Here is a 21,715-nt window from a genome sequence, read left to right on the forward strand (position 1 = left end):
ACTCCTGTGATCCAGACTCCTGGATTGGCTCATTAAAATCATGCAAAATATGTTTGACTACTGCAGGAATCTGAATATATGTCCAGTCATAACATGAACAACTGCAATGATCAATAAAAATGTTTACAAAATCATTTTTATAATGAATGTAAATCCTGGTTGTTATTCTTTGCAAGTCTCAAGACAGTCAATTCAAATCTCTTTAACCAAAAGAAGACATTTGCAAAATATTTCAGCTATTTTTGTCCATGCAATAAAGTTCTTTAGTCAAAAAGAGTGAGAGTTTAAGTAGTGTAATGCTAATTGCCAGCAGGCAGATAGTTTGTAAATAAGGCACAATCTATAATGAGCCAAATTTACATAAAAAGAAAGCATGTTTACGCAGAAAAATTTGAGAGTGACTTCAGTGTGAGTTTACCACATTTAGCGGCTGTTTAAACTGGATTAGAGTGATTAGTAAATAAGACCGTTTTTGCACAGAAATACAGATGATTACTGAATTCACAGCTCAAATTACAGGTTTGGCAGGGCAGGTTGGGATTAGTAGACCACACACTATCTAATCAATCAACATGAAACCACTGATACAGTGTGCAAAGGTTGCTTGCCAATCTGATGTAATTAGGGTGCCAGCTGACAGGCTCAGGCAGAAAGATACCTGGAGGAACGAATGAATGAATAATGGAGGGAGGGAAGATATCTGCCGTGCTTAAGCGCTGAGACAGACAGACAGACAGACAGACAGAGGCAGAAGAAAGAATCAATACCGTTACAGAGGCTGAGTGGCACCTGCTAAATATTTGAACAGACATTTTGCACACGCGCATACATATAAAGCATCTCTAAAATCCTGCCATCTCGCCTTATACTTGTTTCTCTGCACTTTGTATATGTCTCCATATCTAGACCCATCTGCTTGCTACTGTGTTTCTGTCAGTCTGTAATGTATTGTCGTTTTTCTCTGTGCACTCTCATACCTGCCCTGTTTTCGTATTCATGGATTGAACTGTATTCATGGATTCCTGTTTTTGTGTTTCTCTGCCTTCTGCATAACCCCCTTTAGTTCCAAAATGTTTTTGAATGTTTCATTGTGGAAATGGTTTTTCGGTAACAAACAGTCTCACCTAAACACACTTTCTCAATCTGAGTCTGTTGGTCATGTGGGCGCCTCGGAGTGGATCATTTGTCTTGATGATCTTGACAATTTGACTGCAACACAATTGACTGTCTTATCTCTGTCTTGTCTAATCACAGATCACAGAGAAACACAACCTGCATGAGGCCACAGCCTTCCTGCTGGAGAGGAAGGGAGATGTACAGGGAGCTTTTGAAGTGCTGCTACAGGTTTGAGATCCTCACACCACACAAGCCTGCAGCAAGTGGATCCATGTTAGCTTAAAATGCTTATTGGCTGCTTTGAATGGCATTTGCTCCATTATGACTGAAATACAATAACAAATAAAATACATTTGAATTTTTAACAACTAGATGTTTATTTTTTTTTTTCATTTTTATTTTTTTCACATTTTAATCATAATGGAGCAAATAGCTAGCCTGGGTTTCCCCATTCTGCCTTGCGCGCAGCGCGATTTTATTCACGCTGCTAGGCAGCCTGGACATCATGGACCAGCTTTTCCCCTCAAAAAGGGAACCAATCACAGAACGGGGAGGGAGCAGCAAGACGATGACGTCATCTGTGCGACAGACCGAAGCAGTTTGTTTATATCTATGGGTCGAACATGGCATCAGACGCGAAGTTACCTTTCGATGCAGCCTTAGATAGTGTTCTAAGTAGTTTAGAACGCAAGTTTATTTCGTCTTCTTCCTCGTCGAATTTCTGTCGCTCTACATATGTCATCTGGTTTAATTGAAACGATTGGCTATGAGCTACGTACAGGCGCATTTGATAGACATTCGTAGCGCCCAATAAACGGCTCTGGGCATTCGTAAACCACGCCTCGAATACGAGAAAATGAACATGTGGTTCCCAGACCATGTCTCAATGAGACGAGGTCTGACGTTAGCCAGGCTAGCAAATAGCAGTAATTATTTTGCCTGCAAAGCAGCAAACTCATTGTCTTTCAGTAAAATTTTCCAGTTTGAATCCAAAATATATTATTTAATTGATTTGTTAAGACCAGCAATTTTCTGCATTAAATTTTTTTTAAGTATATGCATGATGATGATGATGATGATTATAATTATACAATTATATTATTATAAATCCATGTAAATAATTTTTACTTGGAAATTTGCTATAACACTGTGAGCACAGGCAGTCAGCGCATCCTCTGGGACTCTGTGTCTGACAAATGCACCACATTCTTATCAGGATTACATTGAACAGGTCTTTTACATATGATTCATTCTTGCATTTAACCCTCAAAGAGATGTGTGACCCTCAAAAAATGTAAATTCTGTCATCATTTACTCACCCACATGTCGTTCCAACCCCTTAAGACTTTACTTAATGTTCAAAACAGAAAATATTTTTAATTAGACCTCCATTTAATATCCAGGTCACTAAAACTTAAAAGATCCAAAAAAGGTTATGGTTAAGGCATCGTAAAACTAATTCATGTGAGTTGAGCGGTTTAATGGTCTTGTGAAGAGATATGATTTCTTTATAAGATGAACAGATTCAATTTATTTACATGTAAACAATGGGAGTAATCTTGTATTTCAGACTAAACTAGTGGTAATGCATCTGATTGTTGAAACCACAAATGTAGATTTTACTCCTCCCAAAATGTAAAAAAAAAAAAAAAACGTTTGAGAGCGTGTTATAGGCTATATGACATTAAAGCCAGATATAACAGTGCTACTGCAACACGCTTCGCCGCAGATGAGCAGCTGAGTATCTCTTCAGCAAGCCAACGTGCAAACTGACGCAAATGAAACTAAGAAGTCGCAGATGCTTAAAACACAATCATCTTCATTAAAAGTAATGAGACTAAATGATCTAACCAGTGCTTTTGCCGCCTCTCTCTCTTTGCGGCATTTCATCTTGAAATTAGCTGATGATAAATAAAATGCAGCTCATATCTGTTGCTTTCGTTGACGAGAACTAAGTTAAAGGGTTAGTTCACCCAGAAAATGAAATTTTCTCACCCTCATGTTGTTTCAAACCCGGAGGACCTTCGTTCATCTTCGGAACACAAATGACGATATTTTTGATGAAATCCGAGAGCTTTCTGTCCCTCCATAGATTGCAAGGCTATCAGCGCAGACGACAGGACATTATTTTCAACTTGATGTGTTTTTTTCCATCATTCAATACATTTTGCCTATACATAAATGAACCTTTATGAATTAATTGATTAATTATTATATAACATAACTTTATGTTATGTCATCGCAGATTAAAATCTGTAATTTAAAATATTTATATTATGAAGAAAAGCCCAAGGCTCTATCGCTTAATGCCCTAAATGGTGTGCAGTGTCTTTGGGCGGATTGCCTGCAACAGCCATTTTAGGATTGTTTATGATTTGGTATTAGTGACTTAAGAGTCCTCTTCACTACCCCTAACTTTTCACAGATTTAGGAGCTGTTTTTTTTTTTGTACTTTTACTTTAAATTAAAAAGGTGTACTTAATACTTTTACTGGAGTAAAATTTTGAATTGAGTATCTGCACTTTTACTCAAGTACTTGATTTGTGTACTTCATCCACCACTGCTTCAGAGTGGTGACCATACAACTTTGCATCGATGGAAACTTGGAAACGATGGAAAGAGGGTCAGCAGTTTCTGAGAATAACTATCACAGAGAAGTTAGTCTGATCTTGTCACACCAACACTGAGGTAAAAAAATAAGAATAAAAAGCATGTCAGCGGATTTTCTCCACAAATTAGAGTTGTTTGGCATGCCATCACATCCTGGTCAGCATCTGCAAGTGCACTATTATAAGTGTCCTGAGGCATATCAGAGCATAGTGTGGGAACTGCACTGCCCTGAAGTATAAAGTACTCAAGAGAGTGGTGCAGTCAGTAGATCTTATTACTGGACCTTAAACATTAAGGACAGGATGTTTACAAATAGATGTTTAATGAAGACCAAGACTATCCTTAATTCTGTTGTGTTGCACAATTTCACTGCTGCTACTGGAAAATGCTATCAGAGCATCTAATTACAGTAAAATACTTTGTAACAGATGTCACCATCATGTAGTCACCAGTCTCAATGTATCCATTGGGAATCACCATAATAATGTACGACCATAGACTAATGTCTAAAGTACCACTACTTCGCCAACTGCTTTTGAACGCAGTGTGTATGTGCATGCACACTCTGCGACGAGATCTCTCGCTTCGTGGTAATGTGTTCACAAGATAAAACAATCAAATGCTCTTCTTGTTCAAAATGCCCGTCTTGGCAAGGTATTGAAGTAAACAGTTTGTCTTAAGTAAATGTAAATGAAAGTTGTTTCATCTTCTGTTGGATTCATAGCGTTAAGGTGCGGTCACATTTGCAAATTTTGGTAGAATTTCACAAGAATAAAAGGTCCATTGTCTATTGTCAATAGTGTAATGATGTATGAATCATAGCTCACACAAAAATCATTTATCAAACCAAGCAGCTATGTGGTGAATCCTGCGAAATCTGCTTGCTGGGAATCCTGGGAAGATTTTTCCCCTCACACGAAATTCCAGATTATGCAGATTCCTATTGATATGACTGGATTTCGCCTGTAAAAATGGCAGAACAACAGTAAATGTGACAACACCTTAAAAGTATGATATCAGCTTTCAGTTTAACTGAAAATGTTTGGAATATTGTTACTGTACTAATGTAATGCTAGCCATGGCAGAATCGGCATCCTTTTTTTTAAGCACTGATTTAGATTTTGCAAAAAATCTGGAAGTCTGCAGAATGGATTTACTCATAAAGTTCATTTAGATGTTGTTTCAGAGAACAGTGTCTTAAATATCCCTGGTGAGACAGAAAGGGCAGTTGGAAATGCACTATTGATCTGTTGATCTCTGCTTCTCAGACCCTGAAGGGCAAACTGCACAAACTTGCCCTAAAAGGCTCAGAGGCAGACAAGCCCGACGACGACGATGAGGAGGAGGAGACAGGCAATGAAGTGCAGAGTCTGTTACAAATAGTGGATGAAGCTCTGCATGACATCATTGCTTTGTGTCAGAGGAGCTCGCACGGTCTCAACCAACAGCAGAGAGAGGTGTGTGTGCAGTCCCAACAACCCAAGTCCCAAGTTGTTTTTCATGAACAGGATGCATTGATCTTCTTATTCACGGTTTTACATGTCTCTCTCTCGCTTTGTGTGTGTGTACATCAATCTCCTGTCACTCTCAGGCTCTGTGGTTTCCTCTCCTCGAGGCGATGATGTCACCACAGAAACTACTCAAAGGTGCTGATGCCAAACACACTTCAGACGGTGAGACATAAGCACACGAGTGGTCCTCAACCTCTGTAACTCCATGGCCCCAAAGAATTTTTAAGTATTTCTTGCTTTACTTCTGAAATGATGATAAGGATGCCCTTTTAAAAAAATAATAGAAACTATAGTTGTCTATAGATTAAATAAGATTTATGCAGCCGGCCTTCAAGTTGAGTCGGATATATTGCGTTTACAATTTCCAAGCACATAAATTACCAAGTGAATTCGTATTTACTAGTAGAAAATTCCAAATCCTAGATGCATTTGCAAACTGTGCATTTATAAGTGATAAAAAGAGAAAATAAATTATATATATATATATTTATGGGGTGAAAAAGGGCTCATTCAATCCCAATTGTTTCTTTCTTTCCTCAGCGCTAAAAGAGCTTACTATGAAAGTCTTAAACAGCATGTCCAGTTTTATTGCTCCACCTGCCATCATTCAGCGCATCCTACAGGTAAGCAGATACAACTGGGCTGTTTAATGTGTGCCTGTTACTAAATGGCAGCCATTGTGTGCACATTCAGGCATGCATCACTGTGTTCCAGTAATTGTGGCATGTATGAGATTGAGATATTATTGTTCTGTTGGGTATGTAGGATTTGTTTGGAAAGACTTAAAACCATCGGACTTGACAATAGGATTGCAGGCTCAAGCTCAAAATCCCATGGTTCTTATTTGTGCAAAAACATTTGCACAGATTCTGCATTCGACTGCTCCAGATATATCAACAGATCAGTCATCTTGGAATGTTTTAAAATTAGTTTTTGTCATCCACTTTCACGCAATCCACTCTTGATCCTTATATTTAGATTGATGGAAAAACTGCAGAAGCTGAACAGCAAATTTGCTTTCCAATGGCTCTTCCAGCTCAGAGTCTTGTGTAGCTGTTTCAAATACACACTCACACACACACACACAGTGACTTGAGACTCGTCCTCGAAAGACTTCAGACTCGACTCGGACTCGAGCTGCGGGACTCGTGAACAATGTTTATTTTTAGGAAACGTCTGATGAGCTCGCTGTTATTCCCCTCCCTCCGTTACATATAACCTGCCTACGTAATACGTGACGTACTACGTATCTGCTGCGCGTGGCCACACATGAGAGGACAACAAACATGTCGACTGTACCGGCCGCTGCTGTGCCATTCATCATAAGCTTTGGGTTTAAAAACTTCAAACAAGAGAAACAAGCGCTCAATGCAAAAAAAGCGGTATCAAGATAAAAGATTCTGGCTCAACCACATCTAATTTTATCAGGCATCTGAAAACGCACCCTGATAGGTCAGTAAACATGTTTAGCTCTGCATTGACCATCTACCGTTAGCTTGCTTCTTGGCTTAGCTACGACCCAACGTTACGGGAGGTTAACTCCGACTGTCTTCCTTATGAAATATAAATTTTTGTGGATCGTATATTTCACATAATTTGGTTCGTTTCAATAGTGTTTTGCATTTTGCTACAATGTGATGTTTTGCAGTTTTGCACTAAATAGGAGTATGTCAATTTTAGTACTGTAAGGTATAACATTTTCTATATTTGGTCTTATGGCCCCACAGAGCCAGCACAATAGGAGCCAAAGCCTTTCATTATAATTCAGCGACAGACAAGGGAGTCCTTTTTCTTCAGAACCTCAATTTTTGGTCTGTACTGTACTGTATGTTCATGCTACAAGAATACAAAATACAGATATTAACTTAAAGGTGAAGCATTCTTGGTGTTTTTGTCATGTTGCAATAGCCTGTTTACACTGATTATATACCAAAATCAAAGCTGATACTGTATGCTAATAGATAAAGGAGTCATAATAACATATTATATGCTTTGAATTCCTTATATATAGCTATGCAGTGTTCTCAGCAGCCTGGATGGGTCGCTGTACGTGATGCAACACTTATTATAACCACAAGAGACTTGAGACTTGACTTGGACTCTAGGTCAGAGACTTGAGACTTGACTTGGACTCTAGCTCAAAGACTTGAGACTTGACTTGGACTCTAGCTCAAAGACTTGAGACTTGACTTGGACTCTAGCTCAAACACTTGAGACTTGACTTGGACTCTAGCTCAAAGACTTGAGACTTGACTTGGACTCTAGCTCAGAGACTTTTGAGCATCTCTGAACACACACACACATTTTTCTCTCCATGAGATCGATGCCACAGCTCAAGAATAGGTTGAGGCTTTGGGCAGTGGAAGACCTTTATCTGTTTTCATCTGCACATATTCAGTCCTGTCAGCTTTCCCCCATCGATCTTCTGGTCTCCCCTCTCCTTATCAGTGCTATTACATCAGCACTCTGCTGTTCTGCTTCAAACTGCTGTCTTTAGAACTTCTAGGATTTCTTTTGAACCCGTGCTTATTATTATTTTGTATTTATTATTTAGTGGTTTGCAAAGATACTGTTCAGTTCAAAGTTTTGGGGTCAGTAAGGATTTTTGGTAACACTTGATAGTAGGTAGTAACACTTGATAAACAGTAAGAAAGCACTTATTCATTTTCAAACTATTAACTATTGTGTGATATACAAATAGTGAGTTCTTCATTTATTTTCCACCTTAATTGACAAATTATTTTTGCTTAATTAACTCATACATAATGTGTTACTGGTAATAAAGGATTTGTTATTAGGATTAAACTCTAGATAGGTCATGGTAAATACTAAATTGCCAACAATTAAGTGTTTTAACCCTTAAATGCATGAATGTTTCGACAGTCGTTGTTACATATTCGGGTCTTTTGCAACCCAGGTCTATATCGAACACGGATGGCTCTCTAATTGCTGCTATAGTATAAAACTTTCTTGATTTTTTTTTAATAACAATTACAAAAAAATTAAATAGGCTAAAGCATATTTCGTTACTTTTTTTAACTTGGAAGAGTTCCATTTAAGCAAATGTTTTTTTATCATCATCGCTGTCATCGTCAAAGCTAATTTCCCAAGGACATTTAACATCTGGCGCAAATTCGCAATCTCAACCATATTCTCAACTATAATTTTCAATATTTTTAAAATTAATATTTTGATCGCTGACAGCTTCTTCACCAGATCTACCATCAAGTGACAGTGACACTAATATTTTATTTGCAGTATTTGCTCTACAGTAAATCGCTAAGACATTTCAAGTGTTGCTGATGATTCTTGTGTATTTGTTTGTTTTATGGCTGTGGTAATTATGAGTGAAACATCACATCATCATTTTTTGTCAGACATCAGACAATTGCCAGCTTGAGGATTAAAGGTGAATTGCTCTTAATGAGTCATCAGAGATTTAACCTGTTAACCAGCAGGATGACGCTGGCACAATGAAGTGTTCTTTGTTTACACTAGTTAAGTTATTCTTAGTTTTAATGTAAAAAAAAAATGTAATCAACTTGATAAACTATACATCATTAACCCTCTGGGGTCTGAGGTGTTTTCTGTGCACAGGAGGTGTTTTGACATGCCCTGAAATTTGTGCTTATTTCTGTTACTTGTAACATTTTCATGGCTAAAGTCTGATTACACTGTATTTATTCAGCACAAACTCTGCTAGAATAATATGTGAGCAGCATGTATGTAGAAGTTTGTAGTTTTCAGAAAATTGTTTATGCCTAGTTTGTGAAAAAGAAAAAACTAGGTCACTGAAATAAGGCCATAAAACCCATATTGACTATTTGTTCACTAGACTTTTGAATTTTTGCTTCAAAACAATGTGAAAAACATCATGCCCACTCATTCACATAAACAATATATTAATTTAAAATTTGTAAGACACATTTTGTGTCAGGAATGCTTATGCAGGGAGGGCGTGAACGATCATGAATATTGATGTGTTTCATACCTGGAAGACAAAGACCCTTAATGGCCCTATCAGCTGAATGAGACTGAGGGGACTAGAACAAAGAATGTAAGGAGAATAAAATAATGGCTTTTTGATTGTTTGGATATTATTTACAACACAATACAATACAACATAATGAAGGACAAAAAGACACGTTTTTGAGCACACTGATCTAAACAGACATGAAAACTCACACACCTTTGTGCCATTCCTGAAAACAGTTCCTGTTCAACATACCTGTCATTTCCAAGGTGTTTGCTTTTTCATTTTACTATGTTCATGTAGATGCTTGCTGATGCTGGTACAGCGCTCTCAAAGAAAAACAGCTTGAAGAGACTTGTGTAAATGTTTAAGTCAGCAGGACTGATCAGTGGCACCTGGTCCCTTTAAAAAAACAACAGGCTGTGTAGTGCATGGGTGTGGTTACATTAGAGATAATGAGCAAGACTTGAGAAACTGAACCCTACTTAGGTTTCATACAGATTACATAAACAGAATATTTGTTTTTGATATAAATTACTTCATTTAAAAGTAGACACTTCAAGCTTTCTAAAGAGATATCTCTCATGTCTGTATTAGCTTGAGTTACAGTTCATTTTCAGACGCGTTTCAGAATGGACTTCACTGAGAGAGAGACGACAAAACATGCATGTTTTTTTTCTTTATTTTGCGAAAAGCACAACATTTTGTTTTTATTGTGAGTGTACACAAATAAAAGTAGACATAACAGTTTATAATGATGTATAACTTATCTGTACGACAAAAATCGACAGTTACTTGAGTCTCTTTCGCATTGATAAGAAAAAAAGCAAAAAAAATACCCTGTGGGGGTTATTGTTTTCAACTAAAAGAAAACCTTAAGATATAATGTAAGCTTGTTGTGTGTATTGTCAAATCATAAGCTTGTACAGAAATGGTCAAAAAGCATAATCAAAAAAAAAATATTATTTTTTTTATGAGCCCAAATATTCGTATTTATAATTTTTTTTTTTTTAAATGCCCATCCTTACCTACTGGGACCGTGTATTGGTCCTATAGGATCCTTAATATAATCCGGAAAGCATTCACAGCGTTTCACTTTATCCACATTTTGTTATGTTACAGCCTTATTCCAAAATGGATTCAATTCATTATGTTCCTCAAAATTCTACAAACTATACCCCATAATGGTACACACCTATTTTTGGGCAGTTTCTCCCATTCTTCTTTTGCCCAGAACCTTTCAAGCTCCATCAGGTTAGATGGGGAAAGCATTTGTCGGTGCACAGCCATTTTCAGATCTCTCCAGAGATGTTCAATCGGGTTCAAGTCTGGGCCCTGGCTGGGCCACTCAAGGACATTCACAGTTGTCCCATAGCCTTTGTTATCTTGGCTGTGTGCTTAGGGTCGTTGTCTTGTTGGAAGATGAACCGTCGCACCAGTCTGAGCTCCGGAGTGCTCTGGAGCAGATTTTCCATCAAGGATGTCTCTGTACACTGCTGCATTCATCTTTCCCTCGATCCTGACTAATCTCCCAGTCCCTGCCGCTGAAAAACATCCCCACAGCATGATGCTGCCACCACCATGCTTCACTGTAGAGATGGTATTGGCCAGGTGATGAGCAGTGCCTGGTTTCCTCCAGACATGACGAACTCCAGGCGTGCTGTCATGTACTTTTTACTGAGGAGTGGTTACCGTCTGGCCACTCTACCATCTCCTCCGATTGCTCAGTTTGACTGGGCAGCCAGCACTAGGAAGAGTCCTGGTGGTTCCAAACTTCTTCCATTTACGGATGATGGAGGCCTCTGTGCTCATTGGGACCTTCAATGATGCAGACATTTTTCTGTACCCTTCCCCAGATCTGTGCCTCGATACAATCCGGTCTCGGAGGTCTACAGACAATTCCTTGGACTTCATGGCTTGGTTTGTGCTCTGACATGCACTGGGACCTTATATAGACAGGTGTGTGCTTTTCCAAATCATGTCCACAAATCATGAATTTACCACAGGTGGACTCAAATCAAGTTGTAGAAACATCTCAATGATGATCAGTGGAAACAGGATGCACCTGAGCTCAATTTTGAGTGTCATGGCAAAGGCTGTGAATACTTATGTACATGTGATGTTTTTATTTTTAATAAATTTGCAAAGATTTCAAACAAACTTCTTTCATGTTGTCATTATGAGGTATTGTTTGTAGAATTTTGAGGAAAGTAATGAATTCAATCCATTTTGGAATAAGACTGTAACATAACAAAATGTGTAAAAAGTGAAGCGCTGTGAATACTTTCCGCATGCACTGTATAGAATACAGATCGTTTTAAAGCAGCTTTACAGTGATAACTGGAAAATGATTCAGCTGTAAAGCAGCTGTAAAAGAAAATAGTATCATTGTTCAGATGAAGTCAGTTCAGTTTTGATTCATTTCCGTTGTAAAGATCATTGATTATTAAATTAGTTCAATTCGGCTATAAAGCAGCTCTGCACAAAACACAGTGATGTCATTGTCCAGTTCAGTTCAGTTCTCATCGAATAGTGTCAGTGCAGTCAAATCAATATTGTTGAATAACTGTATGCTTATTATAAAATGTTAGGATGCATTAAATTGTCAATCTTTACATTAAAGAATGCAAATAAAATGTAATTAGATTTAAATTCAGTTTCAAATAAATGTTGTCCTTTTGAAGTTTCTATTCATCAAATAATCCTCAAAATGTGTCATGGTTTCCACAAAAATATTAGACGGCACAAAATTGATAATAATAAGAAATATTTTTGGAGCACGAAATCAGATTATTAGATTGATTTTTAAAATGATATAAGACTGAAGACTGTAGTAATGGCTGCAGAAAAAATCCCATCATTACATGAAAAAATATATATTTTAAAATAAATAAAAATAGAACTGTTAATTTAAATTGTATTAATATTTGACATATTTGTTTTGTTCAAATAAATGTAGTCTTGGTGAGCATTCTTGATTAACACTTAAAGGGATAGTTCACCCAAAAATGAAAATGATGTCATTAATTACTCACCCTCATGTCATTCCAAACCCGTAAGACCTTCGTTCATCTTCGGAACACAAATTAAGATATTTTTGATGAAATCCGATGGCTCAGGAGGGGCTCCATTGAAAGCAATTTAATTAACACTTTGAAGGCCCAGAAAGGTAGGAAAGACATTGTTAAAATAGTCCATGTCACTACAGTAGTTCAACCTTAATTTTATGAAGCGACGAGAATACTTTTTGTGCGCCAAAACAACTAAAATAACGACTTTATTCAACAACGTGCGTTCACAAGAGCACCATGACGCATGCGTGTGGAAAGACGGGATCCTCTGTTATACAGCGAGGTACATGTGTCGTGTCGTCTCATCGTCTGAATTATCCAAACTTTCAAGATGTGGCATGACAATATCACAATCGATGCAGCACACACTCTCCTGGTCAGTAGGCATCGCTTGGCAATGATGACATCTACACCACCAGCTCTCCATTGCTCTCTGTCTTTCAGAAGCTTGTGGTTGTGTTGCAGCCTCTTCTATCTCTTTTTGTTTGTTCTCTGTATATTATGGTTCGAATAAGTAAGGTTGTGCAAAAAATGCAATTCATGCTCTGTGTCGAAATCTGCAGACGTAGTTATGAACTGTTTTATGTTGAGTGTGCGTCTTCCTCTGCTTGTAAACACAGTTTCCTGGGCATATGTCAGAACGCCAGCTGCTGCGTCATCACCACACGTGCATGTGTCGTGGTGCTCACGACTGATACGGAAGAGAAGAAATTGTTGAATAAAGTCGTTTTTTTTTTTTTTTTTTTTGGCGCACAAAAAGTATTATAGTCGCTTCATAAAATTAAGGTTGAACCACTGTAGTCACATGGACTATTTTAACGATTTCTTTCCTACCTTTCTCGGCCTTCAAAGTGTTAATTAAATAGCTGTCAATGGAGCCCCCTCTGAGCCATCGGATTTCATCAAAAATATCTTAATTTGTGTTCCGAAGATGAACAAAGGTCTTACGGATTTTGGAATGACATGAAGGTGTGTAATTAATGACAGAATTTTCATTTTTGGGTGAACTATCCCTTTAAGAAACTTACTGACCCTAAACTTTTGAATGGTACTGTACATCACAGAGAAACACACATTAACTGAAAATAAATATTTGCTGTCACTACAGTTTTTTGTTATTATACAGGACATGTTCAAGTTCATTTTGATTCAGGGATAGTCTCTTTTTGTGGCCAATGTTGATTCATTAATCTCCCTGCCTCAGCATCTATCTGAGAAGCTCTGGTTCAGCCCGGCTGCTGATGGTGACATTTGATGGCATTTGCTCACAGTGTGTAATCATTAGTACACTGCTGTGAATGCAAATGCAACTCTGACAGGGAACAGGAAAGGTTATAAGGAACCCTATCAAGTTATACTAACAGATGATCGCAATCAATATATTACATAATCAACAGGTGTTGTCTTGAATGTGCACTTACATCTGTGCACATGCAGCTGTATGCGCCGTGCATGCTGTGAACACTTGCTTATTGATGTATTGTTTTCATTATGATGTAGTTCATGGCGTACATTTGATTTCCAATTTGTTTGCACTCCACAACAGAAATACAAGAAAGGGGGTCATGGGGTGGTGGTCTATACAGGACACGTGTGACATGTCACAGTTCCAGTTTGCTCAAAGCTGATCATCAGCTAGTCCAGGCTGGTTTAAGTTGTTAACTACACTCTAAAAATGTCAACAATAATGTACTAAATTTTTTTCGTGAAACATTTTTACACTTAAGAATGAGTACATTTTAATGCAGTGAAATCAATTAAATATACCTTATGAAATTATGTTGATGTAAGTTAATAAAAATAAAAAAAACATGGTACCATGACAAATAAAACTATAACTCATAAACTCATAAATCAATATTAACTCATAAATATTGGCTTTTAATTTTTCCACTGTTTCCCGAAACTGTAGTAAATTAGTTGCTCATCCAGTGTTCAAACAACATTGGTTCAGCAATATAGAACCGCCATTAATGATGTCAAGCAGGAGGTGGAGTAAAAACTTCTGAGATTAAATTAAAGTCCACATGAAATCAAAATTGACCATATTTACTTTGTTAGCACACAATACTGTTGTTGTCCATTATTCTCTGTTTGGTTTCATTTTCATGGACTTTTATTTTGTTCTAGTAATGTTCACTAATGTTTTCATGGAGATTCATTTAACAACCTCAGCTTGTCTGCATTTAGTTCATTATCATTGTGTATTTAAGTCCCTCAGTTTGTTTCACTCATTGTCCGGTATTGTTTGTGTCTTTGTGCTTTATCTGAGTTTGATAGGGAGATTGCAGCAATAAATGTTGCCCCAGTGAGAGGACGAGAAGTGGTCGTTATGCTGCAGTAATAAGCAGCAAAAAATGGTTTCAACTGTGATGATGATAACTGTTTCTGAAGGATTTTGTACCACTGAAAATTCAAAACATTTAATCACAGGAATAAGGTACATTTTAAAATAAGGCTCTGCGGAGAGAGCAGTTGATAACGCGACAAGTTCAAAATAGAAGTACATTTAAGGGATACGGTAAAGTCTTACCTCTTGCCACTTATTACACAGCATTTCACCACATAAATAATTATGGGGATAAAAGATATTGATTTGATATGAAATGTTGATTTGATATGTTTTAAAATCGTTTATATCTTATAATCCAACAGTGTACAAAACAATAGTTGCAAAACGGCATCAGCTTCGTTTGTATGAAATGAGAGAGCGAGTTCACGATACTGGATGGCATAATTAAATAACTGTACACAAAATATTGATTTGACTGAGTTTTAATATTTTTTAGCTCACCAAACACAAAACTTCCAAAAAAAAAAAAAAGTTTATAGCAAGAGTATAGCACTGTTGACTTCAGTTACCCAAATGAGCCTGTGTTATATGTTTTCAGCGGTTGTTATTGAGGAATAACATACCGCTGGATGGTGCGATTGACAAATCAGAATCAAGTATTCAACAGATCCGTGTACTAAGTAAGGGATAATGTACATCCAGCCAGCTGTTATCGCAAAATAAAACCGACAGGGTGATCAGTTGCGTCGGGGTCTTGCATCAGCCTGAAGGGGTTTATTCTGCGATAACAACCGGCTGGATGTACATTATCCCGCTTATTACACAAATACTTGCCACATAAGTAAATAATTAGACATGAAATATTATTCTGAGTCGAAAATTTAAAAGAGCTATTTTATTAGCTCTTTAAATGCAAAGCTTCTGTGGAGAGAGCAGTTGCTACCAAGCGCTGACTTCAGTAACCCAGATAAGCCCGTGTTATCAGTTTAAGCAGTTGTTTTCGGGGGATAACATACAGCTGGATGGCGCGATTGATCAATCAGAATCAAGTATTCCACAGAGCCATGTAATAAAGTATATGATCACGCTATTATTCTTTAGTGCTTTAGAGCTAAGTGCTATTAAACCATTAAAGCGCGATAAGACGCAAAAAAAGAAAACGCATGTAAAAGAGACATCAGTATCAGTACTGGTATCAGTGATACTGGCCTTCATTCATAGTGCTTAGTAAAAAGATGCCATTAAACAAATATTTATTTATTTTTGGATGTTTCTACATTATTTTGAAGATTAATTGTGAAAATATTACAACATTAAAATTATATATATATTTACATTGTAAATATATTAAAAACTTTAATGTTAGGTGTGATTAATTACAGAAAATGTGTGATCAATTATTTTTTTAATCGATTGAAAGCACAAAATATACCTTACCTTATGTATATACCTTGACAAATTCAATAAACTAGTGAGTGTGAAAATTGTGTTTTAAGAGACTGCATGAATGAAACTAAATGAAAATGCATTTAGACTGCTCTGTACAGCGTTAAAAAGTCTAAACTCATGGTATACTTTTTTATGCACTGTCTATGCAGAGTAATATTGCACTAGATTTAACAATAAAACTAGTATATATAACCATAAATAGTAGTTCATAGTACCATAAACCGATTAAAGAGATGCACTATATATGCAGGTGGTAGTTCTATAGCAGCAGTGATAGCTAATTTAAGTTTTTGTGTTATATAGTAAAGAGTGAAGTTTTTTGAGTTGTGTTTTCATTCTTCCACTAGAACATGTTTGATTTAGGCTTGGGAGAGACCTGAGCTCCAGGGATCTGATATTCCAGATGTTTGTGTGAGTGATGATCTCTCCTGAAGGAGAGCAGTTTTGGCCTTGGGCAGTGTGCTGCATTTATCTTTTTGCATGTGGAGAAAGTAGAATATAACTACAAAGTTTAATGTTTACATTACAAAGTTTTGTTCCTCATTCTCTCCATACAAGATCAATAAAGTAGCTTATCGAGATCAATCAAGTATCTTGCTGTAACACAAAGAACATACAAACAAATCAGTATTTGCATTTTTACGGCATGTTAAAGTCCAACTGAAATCAAAATTGACCCTATTTACTTTGTTAGCGCATATTACTAGTCTTGTGGTGAACAATTAATCCGTGCAAGTTAAAACACAGAAAAAAATTGTTTGCCGTCGTAATCTTTAATCAAAGTCTGAAAAGTTACTTCCGGTCTGGAATGGCGTCCCTTCTCTGATGACGTAGGTTTGAGGACTTGGGTTGGGAAACGCTTAACCACTCCCCTCAAAATCGTTAGTCTGTAATGAGCGAGAGATGGAGAGGAGGAGCGCTAGAGTAAAACCCTGCCCTCTGTTCAATATTCCGTTTCACTGGGAAATACGTCACAGCACTGGAGAAAAGTCGTTTGCAACTTCCGGTTCACGCGGACTTTAAAATTGTCCCTTTTTGAGGGTCAGTAAAAACGCGTCATTTCGTGTGTGTCCCTTTAAAGAGGTGTTAGTGAGGCCAGCAGGGGGTACTCACCCTGTGGTCTGTGTGGGTCCTAATGCCCCAGTGCAGTGACGGGGACACTATACTGTCAAAAGAGCACCGTCCTTCGGATGAGACATTAAACCGAGGTCCCGACTCTCTGTGGTCATTAAAAATCCCAGGATGTCCTTCGAAAAAGAGTAGGGGTGTAACCCCGGCATCCTGGCCAGATTTGCCCATTGGCCCCTGTCCATCATGGCCTCCTAATCATCCCCATATACTGATTGGCTTCATCACTGTCTCCTCTCCACCAGTAAGCTGGTGTGTGGTGGGCCTTCTGGCGCAATATGGCTGACGTCGCAACATCTAGGTGGATGCTGCACATTGGTGGTGGTTGAGGAGATTCCCCCTTCCATATGTGAAGCGCTTTGAGGACCCAGAATAGCACTATATAAATGTAAAAAATGATTATTATTATTATTATTAAATGCAAATGAGCTGCTGCTCCCGGCACAGAGGGCGGAGCTTCAGGAGCTTGTGTGTTAGCAGCTCTGATTACCTCTTGCAGACAAGCACTAAAATGTCAGAAACTGTTCTGCCTTTTATGTTTAAACTGGAGTCGGACAATGATGGAGAGACTCAAGAAGAAGCGACAACATGTAGAATGCAACAGGACATTTCTGCATGGTTAGTTGATGAATTTATGTTGCTGATGTGGAGTTAACTCTCTTTAAGTCTTTGATCAACAGATTCATAGCCTTTGGGTGCTCGAGCCCCTGCCCTATTTCAAAATTAATCAAAAGTGCCCTTCTCAAACAAATATCAATGATAATATTGTGGTCAATAAAACAAAATGCGTTTGATTATAATTAACATGACAATGTGTACAAAACTAAAGTAGCCTAAATTCACATTTATTTTTATGTTTCTGTCAGTCTGAGGTGTCGTTGCTACGTGTTGCTATGGGTTGCGTCAAATTGCGTATGTCTTGCTTGCTTCGGTCTTGACTGACAGGGTCAGTCTCCGTTTTCAAGGGTCTAAAACACCGGAGTAGTGTGTGGACGGCAGGCATAACCATAGTAAAAGTTATGTTTTAAAATGAAAATGTGCATTAGTGTAAATGTAGCCATCCCACAGTCTGCTCGGGAACCAATGGTCTCGAGCCAAATATGGTTCTTTCAGGAAGTATATGGCTCGACGGCAGAAAAAAAAAGAAACAATTTTTTAACTATTTTTTTTTAATAATTAAAGGTTGTGTGTCGATTCAATTAAAAATCCACGTCACATATTTTAAAATATTACATAATTAATTGAAATTAATTCTCATGCCAAAATGCAACCTATGGTCTTTTTGTTAATCTACCCGAGGCAAACTTTCGTTTGAAAGCATAATTAGAATGGAAACTCCACTTTTAAGTTTGACCGTATTTGTCAGAAAGTCCGTCCCGGAACGGAAATATGCAGTGATTCATGACGGACTGATTTAAGAGTTGCTACTTCCTTCCAGCAGACTGATGCAATAGTCAGATCCAGCCGTGCTTCCTGATATTGTTCAATGTTGTGCGTTCATGCAACAAATGTGAGTAGTTATTTAAACATTTAGTCAACGCTTTGTATTTGTTATATTTGTCAGATGTTTAGCAAATGGCGATTGAGATATGCAAATGACGATCGCGGCGGCGCGATCGCGGATAGCCGCTAGTCATATGATCAGACACCTGCTGTTGTCATTATATGCTGCTTTATGCTGTATATTGGAGTTTATCTTATAATTTAATGTTTATTGTTATCTGACAGTTGAGTATTCAATTATGATGACTGTTTAGTCATTTGTAGATACTTGGTGAGGTAATTTGTGTACAGTTACATTGTATTCATAGTATATTCCTGTATTTATGTATTTACAGACCACAACACAACGTGATAGTCACTTACTGCCTGACAAGTTATTAAAAAGAAGTTTATGAAGATACTTCCATTGTCCTTGATTCTCTTACCGGAATCACTGTCCATAATTGTCCGCCTACCGAACTGTAAATTACAAACGGTTGCCAGAGGTGCGACTCTGCAACAAATTGGTCCTTCGAGCCGGATGTGGCAACAGTAAACAGTATGGACACAGCAGCTAGCGATGCATTAGAGACGGTGGATAGACCCAAGAGACAGAGTAAACTGCCTTCTCATCTGGGTGACTATGAGGTTGGCTATATACCTCCTGTGGACCCTCCTCCAACCGCTTCTTCTCGCTCTCACAGCCAACATAAGAGCCAATCGAGGAAGACGTCCCATAGTAAAGCCAGTTCTCGTTCCGGATCCAGTTGTTATTCTATTGTCTCTGGTGTGAAAGCTACATCTGCACTCACAAGCAGCCAGGCAGCCATAGTGGAGGAGAAAATAAAACAGCGGCAGTACAACGACCTACTTCAACAGATGGAGGAGGAGACACTGGCAGAAATAGAGTACCAGAGACTACAAACCCAAGCTAAAGATGCTCAACGTGCTCAGGAAGAGGCTCTCATGGCGAAGGAGGCCTTATCTAACCAGTTAGAACGACGACGCAAGCTAAAAAAGGCAGAAGCAGATCTGGAAGTGGCCAAGCTGGTGAGTTCGCTACTCAGCCAAGACAAAAGTTTGATGGAATCAGAGCCTCAAGTATCACCAGACACAACTGGGCCACCATCACAGTTCCATCCTGCCAGCTCAGCCCACTCACCTGTATTGCAACAGTCCTCCTGCTCCCCATCTTCCATGCAGGTCACACAGCCAGTTCCAGAGGCACAGAGCACATTAAGGGACATACGCACAGTTCAGTCTACACCCAAGCTACCTCATTTGGCACTACAAGCGACTATGCCTGCACAAGTTCCAGCTCTCACAGCACAGTTGTCTTCATGTGTGGTTACTCAATTCCAAGGGAGACCACCCATCGCATATTCTGGGGAAAACATGTCACCTGTCCCACAGCAGCTCAGTCCAGTCTCAATGCCACTACCTCAATGCAACCACATGCAAGCAGCAGCCACCCGATTTGTGACACCACACACAGATAGTGTTCTGATATCGCAGCCTGTACTTCCTGTTGCGACCATTGTATCAACCTCAAATGTGAATACTCCGTTGGTAAGCCAGGTAGCCCCACCTATTAATCAGAATCAGATTTTTCCTGCCTCACAGCAGCGAGTGACAGTCTCATCTAACACACCCATCGGCCCGCAGCCTCATCCACATCCAACTGTTCCCCAAACTGGTTGCTTACCTCAACCCGGAACAGAGCTTCTCATGGCAGCAGCCTATGGTATCCCTCGGCCCACACTACCAGTGTTTGAGAGTGGCACAGAAAGTGACTTTGCTTTGTTGAAATTGGCCTTAGACAATTTATTAAGTCACCATACTCACATCAGTGAGCAGTACAAATACCAAGTATTACTGAGCCACCTTAAGTTTGCTAGTGCTCAGCAGTTGGCTAAGGCATATATGCACCACCCACAACCATACACGGCAGCCTTGCAAGCTTTGCAAGAGAAGTATGGTCAGCCCAGACAGCTTGTGCAATCAGAATTAGGTGCTATCATGAGCACTCCACCGCTCAGAATGGGTGATACCAATGCCTTTGATTCGTTTGCCCTATCTGTGCAATCCCTAGTGGGCATGCTGCGAACGCTGGAGGGACAGTACGGATATGAGCTGATGTGTGGTTCTCATGTGGAGCGACTATTGGGAAAGATGCCACCCGCTTACCGAGACAGCTTTGTAGAATACTGTTTGAGCCGTGGTATCCTTCAAACAGGTACAGATCGAACTTACACTCTTCCTGACTTAGCGACTTGGTTACAAACGAAGTCACAAGCGAAGCGCATCTCAAGCCGAGCTGCTGCCATGTTTCAGTTTGACACAACAAAGTCATCTGTGAGGAGTAAAGGAACTCCATATCATCGAGAGCGCTCAACACCTGTACTTCTGACATCCGAGAAAGTTGCCAAGCCCTCTGAACTGGCCCAGACTAAAGCCATTTCCAAGCCAAAGCCTTACTGTCCTCATTGCGACAATCAAGATCACTTTCTTAACTCCTGTGATAAATTCAAGAGGTTGACCACCACCCAGATTGTCACCTGGATCACAGAGGGTAAACGTTGTTGGAAATGTGGTCGAAATCATCCAGTGGACTCCTGCAATCTCAAGCGGCCCTGTAAAGTCTGCAAAGAACTGCACCTCACTGTTCTACATGATTCTGTCAAAGATACTTCCAGAGCAGTGCTTATGGTGAGTTTGCCATCCACACAAATCTATCTTGACAGACCCAATCGCTCACAGAAAGTTATGCTTAAGGTTGTCAAAGTCCTCTTGCACAGTGGTGGCCAAACAATAGAAGCCCATGCTGTTCTAGATGACGGCTCAGAAAGAACAATAATTCTTCCTCCAGTAATTCAGCAGCTTAGGCTGAATGGAACCCCAGAGGTTCTTTCTCTTCAGACAATCCAACAAGGCCATACCAAACTTGAAGGGGCCACAGTAACCTTGGAGGTTTCCCCCCTCACAAAACCCACAGAAAGGTATGTCATTCGTAATGCCTTTACTGCCTCTGCCTTAAGTCTTGCTGAACATAATTACCCCGTGGCAGCACTCCAGAAAGCAT

At 38.8% G+C, this 21,715-nt stretch overlaps 1 protein-coding gene across 1 annotated transcript in view; it reads left to right on the plus strand.

Moving 5' to 3' along the window:
* The window catches only part of vps8 (VPS8 subunit of CORVET complex), a 152,297-nt gene that overhangs the window by 80,761 nt on the left and 49,821 nt on the right, over positions 1-21,715 (plus strand). The window contains exons 36-39 of the mRNA XM_081360455.1: positions 1,255-1,344; positions 4,995-5,183; positions 5,318-5,399; positions 5,778-5,860. Coding sequence (XP_081216581.1) covers positions 1,255-1,344; positions 4,995-5,183; positions 5,318-5,399; positions 5,778-5,860 — 444 coding nt within the window. The remainder of the gene's footprint in view (positions 1-1,254; positions 1,345-4,994; positions 5,184-5,317; positions 5,400-5,777; positions 5,861-21,715) is intronic.

Source organism: Scardinius erythrophthalmus (assembly GCF_964197995.2).
Source record: "Scardinius erythrophthalmus genome assembly, chromosome: 3".
In the NCBI taxonomy this organism is placed as follows: domain Eukaryota; kingdom Metazoa; phylum Chordata; class Actinopteri; order Cypriniformes; family Leuciscidae; genus Scardinius; species Scardinius erythrophthalmus.